This window comes from Theropithecus gelada, chromosome 3, assembly GCF_003255815.1.
Source record: "Theropithecus gelada isolate Dixy chromosome 3, Tgel_1.0, whole genome shotgun sequence".
NCBI lineage: Eukaryota > Metazoa > Chordata > Mammalia > Primates > Cercopithecidae > Theropithecus > Theropithecus gelada.
In genome coordinates, this window is record NC_037670.1 from 147,174,410 (window position 1) to 147,189,966 (window position 15,557).

Sequence of the window (15,557 nt, forward strand, 5' to 3'; positions counted from 1 at the left end):
AGGTTTGATATGCAGGCTTGGCAGCTTGGCACACTAAGGCTTACATTCCACCCCCTAGGCTGAGGGAGTCCTTTTGGTGAGCACCGGTGCACACAGGGCCGCACCTTGGACCCAGAAGCCACAGCAACAATATAAGCAGCAACAACTTACTACTAATATTCCTGCTACGCTACCCAGGATTATTAGAGCCCAATGTAGGCCAGAGCCCAGAGATGCCCACCATCTCTGCCAGGGGTCATCAGCAAGGCGCTCAATCACCTCAACCTCCTGGGACACCCCTTATAAAGCTGTCACTATGTTCTGGTGGTTGTCAGGGACGAATTTTCAACATTGTGTCCCTACAAGGGCACAAGTGCCACCTTGAGCAGCTGTAGCTATGTCTAAGGCCATCTGGTTTTGTAGCACCACCTTCCTGATCTGATTAACCTTATCAGTTAACAAAAGGAGGGCAATTCAGATGTAATTCAGGGCCCGAGCTGTGTGCTCTGCAAGGGCTGTAACTTGCATTTCTACAGTAATGACACCTGCTCCAGGAATAGTTATTGCTGAGGGATAGAACCACCAGGGGGCCCACTGCACTCACAAAAACTGGAAACACAGCGCCCTCTAGTCATGTAGGTGACCAGGCAATATGGGAAGCACAGTGGCAGGCACATAAGGCCACCCTCAGGTACAGTCCAATTGGCTGGCAGATATGGCCATCCTGTGCCCTCACAGATCCATTAACTCCCAGGGGGCACAAAGTCCATTGGGGCCCAGCCTTGGTAAGGCCGCTTATTCCACCAAACCCTTGGTGTAGTGACCATGTTATGTTTGCACAAACCTCAGCAGGCAACCATCCCACGGTGACTTTACCCCAGTGCTGCTCTATACATCGTGGTATCCGCAATGCGGACACCACATGTTCTCCCATTAGCCCGCTCCATCCATCATAGATGCTAGAGTCAGCCAGGGGGCAGGCTTGCCATGGGTTTTGCGATGCCTCCTATTCAAAGCTTGATGTGTTGCGTCCCACCCACTGTCCATGAGGCCCCAAGTTTCTAGCCATGTGCAGTTCTGCACAGAAGCTGCATGCACGTGCCAGGGCAAGCCATCCGCAGCTGCTGCCGGAAGGGCAGTGCAGATCCAACAGTTGAGACATTGGTCACCTAAGGAAGGTGTGGGCCCAGTCCACAATGCTATTGGAGCATGCCAGCTTACAGCTGAAACGACAAAGCAAGCACAGATACTAACCAGGGTAAATCACGTCCCTCAGGCAAAATACAAGTCAACTTTTCATCTCTGGATAACAATGCAGCTGCCAAGGGCTTCTGCCCTGGGTGATGATGTTACACCTCATCAGCTTTCTGTGGTTCCCTTGGGTCCTGAACCCATGCCAAAGTTACAGGGAAGTTTATGATAGGCCACATACACAGTACATATGTTCCCTGGAGGGTTCCCTCCCTGGCCGTTTCCCTCCCCTACAAATGGCTAATTGTGGAGGTCACACAGTAAATACCCAAGGAGTAACATGTAAGTTATACTGCAGACCCTTCCCCATAAGGGGCCACAATCACCAACCATCTGCAATGGCAGGCTTGAAAGGTTCATGGCTGACACCAGGTTTTGTCTCCCTACTTTTGGGGGTATTGAGGCAGGTAATAACAGATTATCTTTCATCCCCGTAACTGATTGGAGAAGGTCATCCTTCCTCTCATAGATCCAGCCACGTGGCCTGGTCTTACATGGGTTGGTGACTAGCTAATTCTGTAACTTTCACATAATTAACCAAAAGGTTAAGCCTCGATAAACTACCCAGCTACAGCTGATTACTGTAGGTGTCACCTTCTTGGTGATCACCATCCACATTGCTCTGAGTTTAGCTCATTAGCTACTTTGCCCACACTTGGTATCAAACCATATAGTGTCAGTAGAATGGCTGGACTGTGACAACAGTCCAGGCAGCAGTAGCACCTCAACTAGACCTATTTGTGTACCATGCCCCATTAGGAACGGGGGGATACCCTTCCTTACAGTGAAGGTTCAGAGTCTAGGTGTGCTTCAGGCCCCATGGCCTTATCTTGCATTAGGACTACAGGTCCCAAGACTTCTTGTAACTCTGCTGCTAAGGGACTTGTACTTAGCATACTCCGCTGCTCTAAGCAGGCACTTCACTTCACTAAAGTGGATGTCTGCACCATCCCTCTCTGAGGAGTCATTACCCATGAATGCATCCATCCCGCTATCCTGTAAGTCGTCCGCATGATGACTGTAACCCGTTCTACCACACTCTTATGAGCCTAAGGGGCAGCATATGTAGTTACTGACTGATTTTCCAGTCCAGGGGATCATTACCCATGAACATACCCATCCGCTATTACTAATTGCTTCTGTATGAATGAACACTGGAGCTTAGCTCCTTTCCACAGGTAGGACTAAAAGCCTGTTGGCACTTCCAAGGTCTCCATGCACTGCTATAGGCCCTAACCAACAATATTTGTGGTCACATGCACATTCAGTTTAAATGGGCACCCCTAGACAACTACCCATAAGGCTTGTGCCTACTGAAGAGCCTGCTTGACTGTGTAAGCCTCACCATTCAGCCCCAGACAAGGTGGGCGTTGCCACTTCTAAATCTGCAAGAGAATCAGAGGTTCAGGTAACATCATCAACAAGATCATGACATATGATGGGGCTATGCATATCGTCCTGCAGCGACACTGTGAAAGTCCACTGTCACCCTCCCATGACGGCAGACTATTCCTGGCTCTCTGGAGCAATGCTGATTAAGAGGAATGCATTGGTCAGGTCCACCACACAGTGGCACCATCCCAATTCTATTGTCAAGCAGTCCAGCAAGTCTGTGACAGACGGCACAGCTGCCAAGCTGTGCAAAACATCCACCCCCAGAATGTCCCCAGGCATGGGAGAGATGTACACAGTGCATAAGCAGAGCGTCAAGTGGCCAATGCCAAGGTGCAGACACAAGTTCCACTTTCACTGACTGGTCTTCACAACCATTGATAAATGCAGCTCTGCCGGAAACTTATCTGGGTTCAGGGACTAGTGGATTGCCAAGTCTGCATATGGCTGGTTGTATGGTGCCACCCAAGCCAGGCGTCTCGGCCAGTCTCTTATCAAACAGAAAAGGCTCAGCACTTCCACCTGACCGCAGCAGGCAATCTGTGAACTGGAACACTCGGGCAGGACCAGGTTGCACAGCAACCTCCTTCTCCTGAATAACTTGCACTAAGTCTGTACATGACTGCCGACATTACTTGCTTGACTCCAGCAACATAGCGGGGTTGCAGGCACCATATGAAATGTGTTCCACCATGGTGGTGGGGGGAGGGTCCCTAGGTTCACCCTTGGGGCCCAACAGCTGCTCATGCTATATTTTCTGGTGGATCACTGGGCGAACCTGCAACAGAGGTTCTTTCTCCCTGTGCTGCATCCCACAGGGACTGGGCATGCAATTCCTACAGCACAGTTACAAATGCCCATGTGACTCTGTCAGCAAAGGAATGCTTTTCCTCAGTGTTGTGCACTTCCAGGTGCTTCAGTACCTTCTCCACACTCGTGGGAGACCCGTCTACAGCCTCCCATGTTTACACTGGGGCCCATTCAGGCAGCACCGCTGCCACTGGGTACCACAGCCCATGATGCGGCCACATAGCCAACCCGAGAACCCTCAGAACTGAAGATCCACTCACCTCATCCGGCCAACTATGCCACTTGTCAGGTTCATGAGTACACCAAATGTCATGGCCAGGGTCCAGCCCCTGCTGAGGTCCGAGGGGAGTGGGTGGATTGGAATATAGCTGAAAGAACACTCGGGGCCATAAGCAGGTGAAGAAATATAGTTTTATTCAGCAGCTTTCCTATCAACAGCTCTCACTGTTGTCTCTGTCTCAGCTGCTTGTGCTGGCTGCTCCCATGCACAGCTGCATGGCCAGCTCTCCACTGCCTTCAGGGTCAGCAGCCTAACTCTTTCTCTGGGCAGAAGTGTGCCTATACAGTGTCATCAGGGCAATTACACCTTTTACAGACAACAGTAGCTTAGAGCCAAATGATAAATCTTCCCATGTTATGGCCACATGGCTGTGATAACAGGTGGAGTTAAACGCCTGCACTCTAAACTTGCTGAGTCACTCTGGATGTTTACCTCAGCCTATCCTTGACCAAAGCACAGCCATGTTCCTTACACTGTGTCTTCAAGTTTCTTAACCAAAATTCCAAGTGACACTCAAAGCTCCTTTATAAAAAACTGTTAACACTGTTCTCTCCACTAGAATGTCCTTCTTTCCACCAAGTAGATTTCCATTTCAAATATCATTTCCTTCTTTAAGTGTTCCCTAATTATTATTCCAGTTGAAATTCTTCCCTTCATATCACCACAGGCCTTTATCAATTCCTCTCCATGAAGAATAGACATTTAACACTTTCTACCTTGATATTTTGATTTCTACCAAGACACTTTCAGTAAAGTGAAAAAAAGTCAAACTTAACAGAGGGTAAAATTTGGGACCTGATTAAAGGCTCTTTGGAACAGTCCTCTGGCAGTGGTTCTCAGTCTTGTGTGCACGTTGGAATCCCCTGGGCAACTTCAAAAACTACCAATGCCTGGGTCCCAGCCCAGATGTCATGAATGCATCCTGAACATTGAGACTTTGAAAAGCTCTCCAGGTGATTCTGATGTGCAGCCAAGGCTTTGAAGTACTACTCTATGGGGACTGTAAAAGGGAGTAAGAGGCTGGGCGCAGTGGCTCATGCCTGTAATCCTAGCACTTTGGGAGGCTGAGGTGGGCAGACTGCCTGAGCTCAGGAGTTCAAGACAAGCCTGGGCAACAATGGCAAAACCCCAACTCTATTAAAAATACAAAAAAAAAAAAAAATTAGCTGGGAGTGGTGGTGTGTACCTGTAATCGGTACTTAGGAGGCTGAGGAAGGAGAAGATTACTTGAACTTAGGAGGTCGAGTTTGCAGTGAGCCAAGATCGCGCCACTGCACTCCAGCCTGGGTGACAGAGTGAGAGTACTGTCTCAAAAAAATAAAAGAGTTAAGAGATTACTAAAGGATTTTTAAACAGAAGCAAAGATCTGGTTGACATCAGATAATAATAAATATTACAACTTGAGCAACAGTTGGCTGTTTAGAAGTATTAAAAGCAGATGTAGGAATGATTCAGGGAAGGCAAATGATATTGTAGGAAAGTGTAGGAGGCAAGGAATTTGGTGGCACTTGGTAAAACTAAAATGACTTACAATTGGTTCTAGGCTGAAGTTGGAAGAGATGGACTGGGAAGAGAGGGACAACAGTTAAGGGAAACTGCTTGGAATGAGAACCAAGAACAAGCCTGAAGAAGTAGTGGAGATGAGCAGTCAAGCAAATGCAGAGGGAATTCTGAAAAAGATGCTGTAAGTTGTTAAGTATTCAAAGATGAGAGAACATGATGTGTGGCAACAACAGTGTGTTGCTAAACTGGACATGTGTAGAGGATTTTTGAGATCAGAGTCACTCTGTTCATCAACAGTGATGAAAAGTATGCATGGCAGCACCTAAAAATCATCAAAGGACACAGTAACTTGGAGATCTGATAAAGATGCTGCCATAATTGTGAAGAAAGCGGTTAGAAGCTATGATGTGGCTATGAAAAGGGGAGGTGACAAATTGTGATAGAATAACACTTACTGGTAGGAAAGAGATCATCGCTTTTTCTAAAGTACACTCCCTTCCCCCCACTTATAAAACGAAGTATGTATTTAAAGATATTTCTGTGCTGGTAAATATATTAATTTATAACCTTTATTTTTCAGCATTAAGAACTAAATATTTAAAAATAGAGTTAAGCACAAAGCCAAAAAATCAAATGTGTTTTTAAAATACAAAAACAGGTGCTTATAGTAAATGATGGAGTGGGAGGATAGAGCTGGCATGAGAAGGACTCCTTCACAGTAGCAGCATGTGAAGATTTCTCTGCTTGCTTCAGTGCCTTCCCAAATGCTGATCTTTCCCCCAGTTGACACCTGTGTGCTGCTTCAAAACCCATTAAATGTGGTAAAGGAGTGTAAATCCCATCAGAAAAGCCAGATCCCTGGCTCACTAAATCCTTTGAAAGGCTCACGCTAGTGCAAATAAATAGCTGACTAACATTCTCTGCAGGACAATTGCATTATAATAATTCTATAGTAAGAGATAGGGATATTATCAATGTAGTGTGTCCTATAACAAGAGATACTGTATAGATGGAGTAAGTCATTTCACCTATAGCACCATCTGATAACAGTTGAAGTGGATATTTTTCACTGTAGTAGAATACTAAACGTAATTTATCTAAGGAGTGAATAAAAAAGCAAGCTTGATTCTTACAAGGAACATAAACTCCCTTCTGGAGTTCATATTATTAATCCCATGTCATTATGACAAGAGATGTTTGCATCACTAGGTACAAGAGAAAATGGTATATAGCCCACAGAATAAGTGAAAATCTATTATAATGAATAACATTTGATATAGCAGTGCTATTTCCAAGTTCTATTTAGTAAACCCAGAGTGAAAGTGGTTTATTGATCTGTTTACAACATTCTAAACACTAAGATTAAAACTATTTTGTTCTGACATAAAAGAAACAGCTATGTAAAGCACTTAGTCCTCTACCTGGCACATGGTAGCCACTCAGCAGACAGTTTCCATTTTCACTGACTTGACCCTTTCCCTCCCACTCCAAATATAGATTCCAACCACCCTTTAAAGAACATCCATAGAAAATTCTCAAACAAGCACACTGTGTTAAATGTTAAATGTCCACATTAACAAAGGTTATATTATAGAAGTATGCACATAGGAGTGTGCATTTTCTTATACATGGGAGTAACTCAGGTCTTAGATTGACAATGATGAACAAAGGAAAAGGAGGAGAAAAAAGAAAAGGAAAAACCAACAACGATGTGGAGGGAGAATGAAGAACACAATGGCACTGTCAGTGTGAATAGCAAACAAATTCTTGAACTGCCAGATGTCATGGAACAAGTACCCCACACAAGAGTACACAGAGCTGCAGTGACCCTGCAACTCTAGGTTCAGGGACTGCCAACACTACAGATGCATTCGTTGTCATAGCTCTAGTGATTTTCTTGGACAAATGGTATAAATCACTTTAGCCACTCCACCCCCATCCGCTGCTATCCCGTAGTGACAGAAACACTAACAGTGGCCAAAGAATGACAATTTATCCTGATTAGGAGCTGATCCTTTCAGGGGCAGCTGTCATGGGGTCCTCAGTGTCCTCTCTCTTCTGTGTGGTCCCTCATCCCTCAGGAAATGACTTTACTCTTCCAGGGTAAGCTTGAAATAACACTTAGTGTTCCTGCTAAATCCTCCAGTAGCCTTGGTGCTATGCAGTTCTTTCAAGGAACAGCTCTTGTGATTAACACAAAAGTCTCTAAAGTTGCATGTAAAAAAGCCTTTGTGTACCAAGCAAGGCATGGCTCACAACTGGTCATTTGCCCAGTTTTTGCCCCGATTCTTCCTGGTCTTAGATTAGTGCCTCTCCTCCTTTAGTCTTCCATGGGGTGGCAGTTATAGCCAACTACTACCCTTCTACCTGTGTCTAAATTCCAGTATTGTTAACACTGAGCAACTCCTAACATTCCTCTTCACTAGGTCACCCTCCAAGGTTGCCCAATAATTCAAATCCCAGTGTTAGCCTTACAGAGTTCAAAGCTGCTCATTAAAATTATGCATGCTGAACTATAATCATGAATTCTGGACTAAAATTATAATTTAATATTTTTTCAAAGTAATTTAGAGTGAAAAATTTCAGAATTTTCTGTTATTTTGTATAATTGAGAAAAACAGTTAAGTTTTTCAAATTAACACATAATAGTTGCATTACAGCGAAGATATTTATCATTATTTATTCACTTATTCACTCATTCCTTCAAAAATACTTGAGTGCCAGGCACTCTGCTGGACCCTGAGAATATAGTGAACAAAAGAAACATGATCACATCATAATAACAATTTCTATACTGTATCACTTCTCTCAAGAATAGTCTGGCATAGGTTAAACATTTTATTTAAGAAACCAAACTGGGGAGTGGGGAGAAACACATGGGAAGTAAATATGCCATGACTAAGTATCAAAGTCGTTCTGTTTTATGACCATGTAACGATTACTATAAGTAACACTGGACACTAAAATATTTGCTGTTCACTTAAAGAGTGCTAGTATTTTAAAATTTCACTACACAGATGTATATCACAAAAAAGTACTAATTGCTTGAACAGAACTATTTATCAAGAATAAGAGTTATAAAATTTTGTAAAATGTTCATGCCAAGAATGCAAAAAAAAAAAAAACCAGCACAATGACCTCACAACTAAGACATACTATAAATATGTTATCAAAAGATAATTTTTACTCTTCCTAGCACATAAAAGATAATTTGTTTTCAAACTTAATTGATAGTTTCTGTATTAGAACAAACATACAAATATATCAGTAATATTTTTACCAAAATAGAGCCCAATATATGTACAGAAAATATTTAAGAAAACAAGTTTGTCCTTAGCTTTAACATGGATGTGTACATACAAATATACATATGTACACTCACAGGAGTAACATACACTGACAAAAAATTACACTTAGCAAAGGTCCAAAATTAAACAAAAAAATCCTGCTAGGACTTTTTTTCTGTCTTTGAGGTTTAACAAAGAATGTAGAAAATTACTGAAGTAACAAAAAATGACACAGAAAACCACACTTCAAACAGACAAACTGCTTGTCAGTATCGGGATCTGATTTCACATACAGGTTTAATACACTTCCTCAAAAGTCAGGCCATCAAGGTGAAGGATGAACATCTTCCACTACTGAATGAGGCTGGCTGTCATTATTCTGAGAAGTAGGGTTCTCCTCCACATGGATTACTTTATCTGAGGTTCCTGCAGGAGAAACTTCGTTATTTGTCTCCTCTTCACTAGGTGATAAGGTTTCACGCAGTTCACTTGACATTAGAACTTGCAAAGGTTCTGTTCCATTTTCAACATCCACTGGAATCCCCAAAACTTTAAGAATATCACATTTGCAAATGGGGCATGTCCCATGGGATAAAATCCAGGGGTCAATGCAATTCTTGTGGAAAAAATGTTTACAAGTCAGAATACGAACTATGTCATTAGGCTTATAGTGTTCAAAGCAAATTACGCAGCTATCTCCATTTGGATTTATTTCCTCATCCCCCTCTTTTACCACTCGAAGTTGGAGTTGTCCAAATGCATTCTGAAGATCTGTTGTTAATCGCTGCCATCTCCGGTTCTGAATCCTCGCTAAACAAAGTCTATGAATGTGATAAAAGATGAAATATGCTAAGGTAGCAGTTGTGACAATCACAAAAGAGACCAAATAGTGATTCATCCAGATGATGTGCTTTCTCCCCACCTCAACCATGGCTGTAATGAGAACTCCCTTCTTAATTAAATGGAAAATTTCCGTGCCTTTTAAATTACCAATCATAACCACAACGACATCTTCAAATGCCTCATGAAACATGGGGAACACCTGGTTGCCAGTTCCTGGAAAGTTATAGATGATCACTCCACTGGCTCCCTTCTCAGCTGCCACTTTAATTTTCTGTGTGAAGGTACAACCTCCCCGTTCAATAAGTGCAAGCCAGGTCTCTGAGTACTTTGATCGGCTGAAAATGGTATTGGGATTACATGCATTTTGGATTTTTCCCTCCGGTGGCACTATAACTCCTGCCACTCTCTTCAAAGTGGAGCTTCTTCCAAAGACTCCAGTCTCTCCCAACTCTGACAACACATGATTCCCAACATGAAATGATATGTTCATATAAGCTGTCCAAACAACACTTGCTCTGCAACAGTTCTGACTAACAAGCCAAAGAACACTGAACATGATAAGCCAGGAAAAGGCAGTGTTGTTTCTCCAAGTGCCAACCTTGAGTAGATGCATCTTTCCTTTCTCCGAGTGACTTAAGAACCAACCCGACAGTTCCACATCTGTTGACAATTAATTTAAAACAACAAAGAGAAAAAAATCTTCAGGATACAAATAAGATCCACTATCTTCCAGCATGTTTTTGTAAGAAATTCTTAAAGATGGCTTATGAGTTCAGAGGTCTTATTAGAGAGGAGAAAATCTTTAGATTGAAAAATAAATCCCCTCCTTTTAACTCTAGATACTGCTTACTGTTGTTTGATGTGATTATGACATGCAAGATCCAGCAGCCAATTAGATAAGAGTTTAGAGCACACTGTGAATTTATTGGCTTAAATGCTGTTATAGGTGATTTCTATGTTGTTATAAGATGGATATAAACACTGAGCTACGTATAATCATAGTAGGTAGCACATTAAACTAAAAATTAAGTCTAAAATTCATACAATGTGTGCTCTTTAAAGCCTGAAAGCACATGTAAGAATGCTATATAATTTTTTTCCCAGCAAGGAAGGAGATATTTCCAACAAAACAGCAAGCTACAAAAAAAAAAAAAAAAAAGGATAATTGAAAATTAGTTCTGTGACCAGATGTGAGGCAAAAGTGGTGATATCAGTGACATTATTTTTACATCAAAAAGTAAAAGTCACACTGCTAATTTTTGATTCATCACATAAACCCTTATATTGCATTTATTTAAGCTTTCTGAGACATTTGTGGCTTTTGTTTTATGGTTTTGCTGTTTTAGAGTAAGAGATCCTGCTCAGTTTACTCCTGCCTCACTTTCTCTGTCTTACATTGACTATACAAGTGTAGTAAGTCTGACAGGAGTAAAGAAAGGACTGACATCTAGGGAAGCTAATTTCTCTGCAGGCCTTGACATCTGTTATTAATCAAATAATATTTTGAAAGAGGAGGAGAAAGGGTGTCAAGGAAAAGATTAAATAAAGTCATATTGGTTTGGCACAATTCATTTTTAAAAAAACAGCTATTAAGAAAAACTTCAAAGGTGCATATTTAAAGTTAACCATTAGCAGCAATAAGTAGATGCTTTTATCAAACATTTTTGCAGAACTCAACAAATATCCCTACTAGAAGATTCCACAGGCTCTGTCCACTCTACCTATGTTTTGGCCACAATCATGTCAGTGGCACAATATGACCTCAAAGCTAAAGGATGTCATGTGGACTCACAAGCACAGTGAGTTCACAAGCAGCCATGCTGCTACTGGTACACGTTATTGGGGGTGAATCTCAGTGGGTTTTTTTCCCACCAGCTAGGAAACCGAGGCTAAAGATTCTGACCTTGAACATAAATGTCTCTGGTCTACATGTGTAGAGTGCTAGAAGTCACTTTTGGTTGGATCTCACCAGGACCAAAGGAGCTGTTACTTCTTATGAAATGTGAATCTACAACATGGTAATTTGAGACAAGGAAGAGGAAGGAACAACAAAAACTAGTATAAAAAGAATACTGATGATATAAAACATACCCATAAAGGTTGATTTTCTCTCCCAAAGGCCATTAATCCAATTTTATTTCCATACGTCCCTGCACTTTTTAAAAGGTATTACATGGTGTGTATATTCACAAAGTGACATTGAGTCAGGCATCAAAGGTTTAGCATATCATCCAGAAACAGAAATTTTCATCAATACGACAATACCTAAATCTTTCTGTCTCTCATTGTTGTATAGGTGTTTATTCATCTACTAGAAAAAAAGGAAGATGCAAAATAAGGCAAAGAATATAACATGGAAAGGCAATTGAACAAAATTTTAGCTCTGCTCTATGTTATCAAAATGCCCCAGAGAAACATTCATTACCATTTGGAGAGGAAAAGAGAAGCATTTACTAAGGACACTTCTAGAAAAGAAATCTGCTACCACAGCTGAGTCATTATTCTAGGATTTAAAGAGCTCTGGCAAACAAAGGTTAATGTTTGCAATGTTATCCTAAATGAGGCCTATAATACTTTAGAACACTTCTCCTTACATAACTAAAGTGCTATCATCTAAAATAATTATTTAGAACACATTACCAATCCAGTGAGTAGCTTTGGAAACTAGATTTCCTGGGCATTAATAAAATTAATTAACCATGGAGAATCAGAGATATAAATTATTAGATACCAAAATTAGTCAAAATGCGGAAACAAACTACAAGAATTAGTATTAAAAAAGGAAACTTTAAAATAGCATGGCTAATTCTCTATGGCAATGTCACAATCCTAGTAACTTGAAGAAAAAAAATTGTTTTTAACATATACTAATGTTCTTATTTGGATAAGGACAAAAAGGTATAAGAATTAAAACTGATTAGAAAGACAAGAAGTTCAAATAGCTGGGCATGATATGGAGTTTTATTTTTAAAACACAAATTTCACCCTTGTTCGTACCTGGATAGAGAAGCTGAAATTTTCTCTCTACATAAAGTACGATAAGAGAATTTATCTAATATTTGTATTTAGAAAGATCTGGTTACATCTTCAGAAAATTCTCCAGATTTCTTAAGTTTTCAGAATGTCACACTTGCACATGGGACATGTCCTATGGGCTAAAAGCCAGGGGTCAATGCATGCCTTATGGAAAAAATGTTTGCAAGTTAAAATGCGTACTACATCTTGGGGTTTGTATGTGTCAAAGCAAACAACACAGTTGTCTTCATTTGGGTCTAATTCCTCATCCCCTTCTTTGAGAATTCGCAGTTGAAGCTGGTCAATAGCTTTCTTCACATCTGCCTTTATATGACTTCGCCTCCTGGTGGAAGAATTGGGCACTCTAGGTCTCCAGACACAATGTAAGTAAAGGTAGGCAATTGTGGCAGCCAGGAAGGTAAATAGAGACATGATGTAATGGCTCACCCATGGCATGTGCATTCTCCCCACTTCAATGATGACTGTTACATAGACTCCTTTCTGAATCAAGTGCAAAAGTTCCATGCCTTTCAGGTTGCCTATCATCACCGCAACTATATCTTCCGTCCCCTGGTGAGACATGGGAAATACTTTATTGCCCGTACCTTGATAGTTGTAGATGATCACCCCATTTGCTCCCTTCTCTGCTGCCACGTTGATTTTATGTGTAAAAGTACAGCCTCCACGTTCGATGAGGGCCAGCCAAGAGTCTGCCTGTTCAGGCCTGCTGAAATTGGTCAAAGGATTACAAGCATTCTGATTCCATCCTTCAGGAAGTGCTACCACACCAGACACCCTTTCCAGAGGAGAATGATTCCCGAACACTCCACTCTCTCCTAACTCTGATATGATCTTATTTCCAACCTGAAATGTTATATTCAGGTGAGCTGTCCAAATGGCTTTTCCATTTGAGTCACGAAGGCTAAGTAGTAGAAAGATACTAAGCCTCAAAAGTCCAGATGAAAGAGAACTATGAGTCGAAGGAGTAATTCTAAGGAAGCTCATGCCTCCATTTGTCTATTTAAGAGGCAAACTTGAGAAAACAAAACAACATCAGTCGTAAAAGGACATAAAGAAGATAGCTTGTTGGCAGTAGATTACTAAAGCACATAAATGGAAAAGGTCTCCCTGGATCAAAGATATCTTGCTCCTTCCAGCATTTTTATATTTGGTAGATTATCTTTCTCATAATGAAACAAAATAACAAGAGTTGTGATTGGTATCATGTGATTTCAAGAAAATTATGACATTCTAATGGGGAAATTGTGACATCAGAGGTAGTTAAACCAATCCAAGAGTTTATATTAGTGCATTGCATCCTGAAATCCTATTGGCCAAAAAGCTAAGCCATGAGTCAAGATATGTAACAATTTGAACAAGCTGTAAAGCAATAAATAAATTGATAATAATTTTTTAAAGCCTTGGGTTTCCTTCTTAGTTCTGGATAGAATGAAAATCTACCCAGCCATGTAAGATTTTTTTTCTAGATGTAAGGCAATGGCAAAGATAAAAATAATTCATGTATTAGTGCATGTACCCGGGCCAGTTTCCAGTTTTCATGCATGGTTCAACACTACCCAATATGGCATTATGTGGGATGGTTCAACACTACCCAATATGGCATTCTGTGGGAAGTAGGAGCAAACCATTCCCACCAACTTCCCACATTAAATGCCTATCCCACACTTAAAAGATCCAACACAAAGAAAACAGTGTAAACTCATATTGTTAGCCTAATACAGTCCCATCTTCTGGTAAGAACCTACTACGTGCTAGGCAAATATTGAGAGTGGACATACATTGGAGAAGAAAATAGAAATAGCCCTACTCTTGTAAAGACTAAGGATTTTGGATGATGTCCCAAGGACAAGAGAAACACACTGTAGGGTTCTAAGCCAGGGAGGTGACAAATGTGTTTCAGAATGTTCACTTTGGTTGCTTTATTGGGAAAATGTATTGGAGAGGGAGAATAACATGAGAATGAGCTTAGGCAAAAGAAGACAGTGGCTTGGACTCGAAGTAGCAGCATAGATGTAGAGACACAGACAAAGGCTGAATAACAGATTTAGTAACTGGAAGGATAGTAGTGGGAAGAGGAAAGGATGGCCACAATGATAACAAATCACTACATTATTTTGCAAACTACAGAATCTTTACTGCTTTAAAGACGCATTATTGTTTACTTTTACCTTAAATCTTTATTCAAAGTCTGTTTCAAGAAGCCAATAAATTGGCAACACCCACTCAAATATTTATTTTAGACCATGTATAGGATATCTTCTATGTGCTCAGCATGCCACAAAGTCCTAGGGATAGAAAAAGAAAAGACCCTATTTCCTAGTGTGCAAAATGGACACGAACATTTAATCATAGACATGATAGTTTTCTCATTTGGACAAAAGCATTTATTGTATTCCCTGGCCTATTGTATTTAATATTTGCTTTAAAAAAATAAAAATTAGGAAACAGTCTACTTGTCCCATTCATACAATTCTATTAAAGCATGATTCAGTTCACATCTGAAGAGTCCTTGTAGGCAGACTTTTTTTCATGTTCAAATGGAGTGAATTCCTGGCTGATTCTATTAACAGTGACAAATTGAAGCCTCATTAAGACGACAGTTTAACATCGTCATATTATAGGTAATTTGTTAAATCTGTGATTATTTAACCTTTGGAAGTAGGATTACAAAATAATGTAATTCTGACTTTTTATTTTGCAGATTTTTTGTGGGTGAAGAGTTTAACCTGTAACTATATTTTGCTTCAAAACATATCTCACATCAAAAGGTTCTCTGTATGGTTGAAAGGACCAATTTGAGGAACTTAGCTAATTCATTCTATTTTTCTCATTATAATATAAAATGCTTAAGGCAATGATAGAACTGCCCTCTCTTCTGCCCTCATCTTAGAACAAAATAGACCTATAAGAAACAATCATCTATCTCTTAAAAAGTGGTTTTCAAGTTGGGGGCAATTTTGCCTCCCAGGGGACATCTGGCTGTTTCTGGAGACATTTTTTGATTGTGACAATTAGAGAGTGTTACTAGCATCTAGTGAGTATACACCAGCGTTGCCGCTAAAACATCTGAAAATGCACACAGTAGCTCCACACAGTAAGGAATTATGTGGTCCAAAATGTCAATAGTAAGGTTAAGAAACCCTGATCTAATGAAACAGCCTGAAGGGAGAAGCATC

The 15,557-nt window shown here is 40.7% G+C and overlaps 3 protein-coding genes across 18 annotated transcripts in view; all 3 read right to left on the reverse strand.

Annotated features, from left to right (window-relative positions):
• CADPS2 (calcium dependent secretion activator 2) overlaps nt 1–15,557 on the reverse strand; it is a 576,693-nt gene that overhangs the window by 376,015 nt on the left and 185,121 nt on the right. The window lies entirely within an intron of this gene.
• Nucleotides 8,752–10,190, reverse strand: RNF133 (ring finger protein 133). Its single transcript, XM_025379680.1, has one exon. It carries the CDS (start codon nt 9,956–9,958, stop codon nt 8,828–8,830), a length of 1,131 nt encoding a protein of 376 aa, XP_025235465.1. The 5' UTR covers nt 9,959–10,190; the 3' UTR covers nt 8,752–8,827.
• Nucleotides 12,287–13,595, reverse strand: RNF148 (ring finger protein 148). The gene has a single exon (XM_025379681.1). The coding sequence runs from the start codon at nt 13,363–13,365 to the stop codon at nt 12,454–12,456; it is 912 nt and encodes a 303-aa protein (XP_025235466.1). The 5' UTR covers nt 13,366–13,595; the 3' UTR covers nt 12,287–12,453.

Excerpts from the sequence above, each read along its gene's own strand:
- RNF133 (XM_025379680.1), bottom strand. The coding sequence starts at position 9,958 with ATGCATCTACTCAAGGTTGGCACTTGGAGAAACAACACTGCCTTTTCC.
- RNF148 (XM_025379681.1), bottom strand. The coding sequence starts at position 13,365 with ATGAGCTTCCTTAGAATTACTCCTTCGACTCATAGTTCTCTTTCATCT.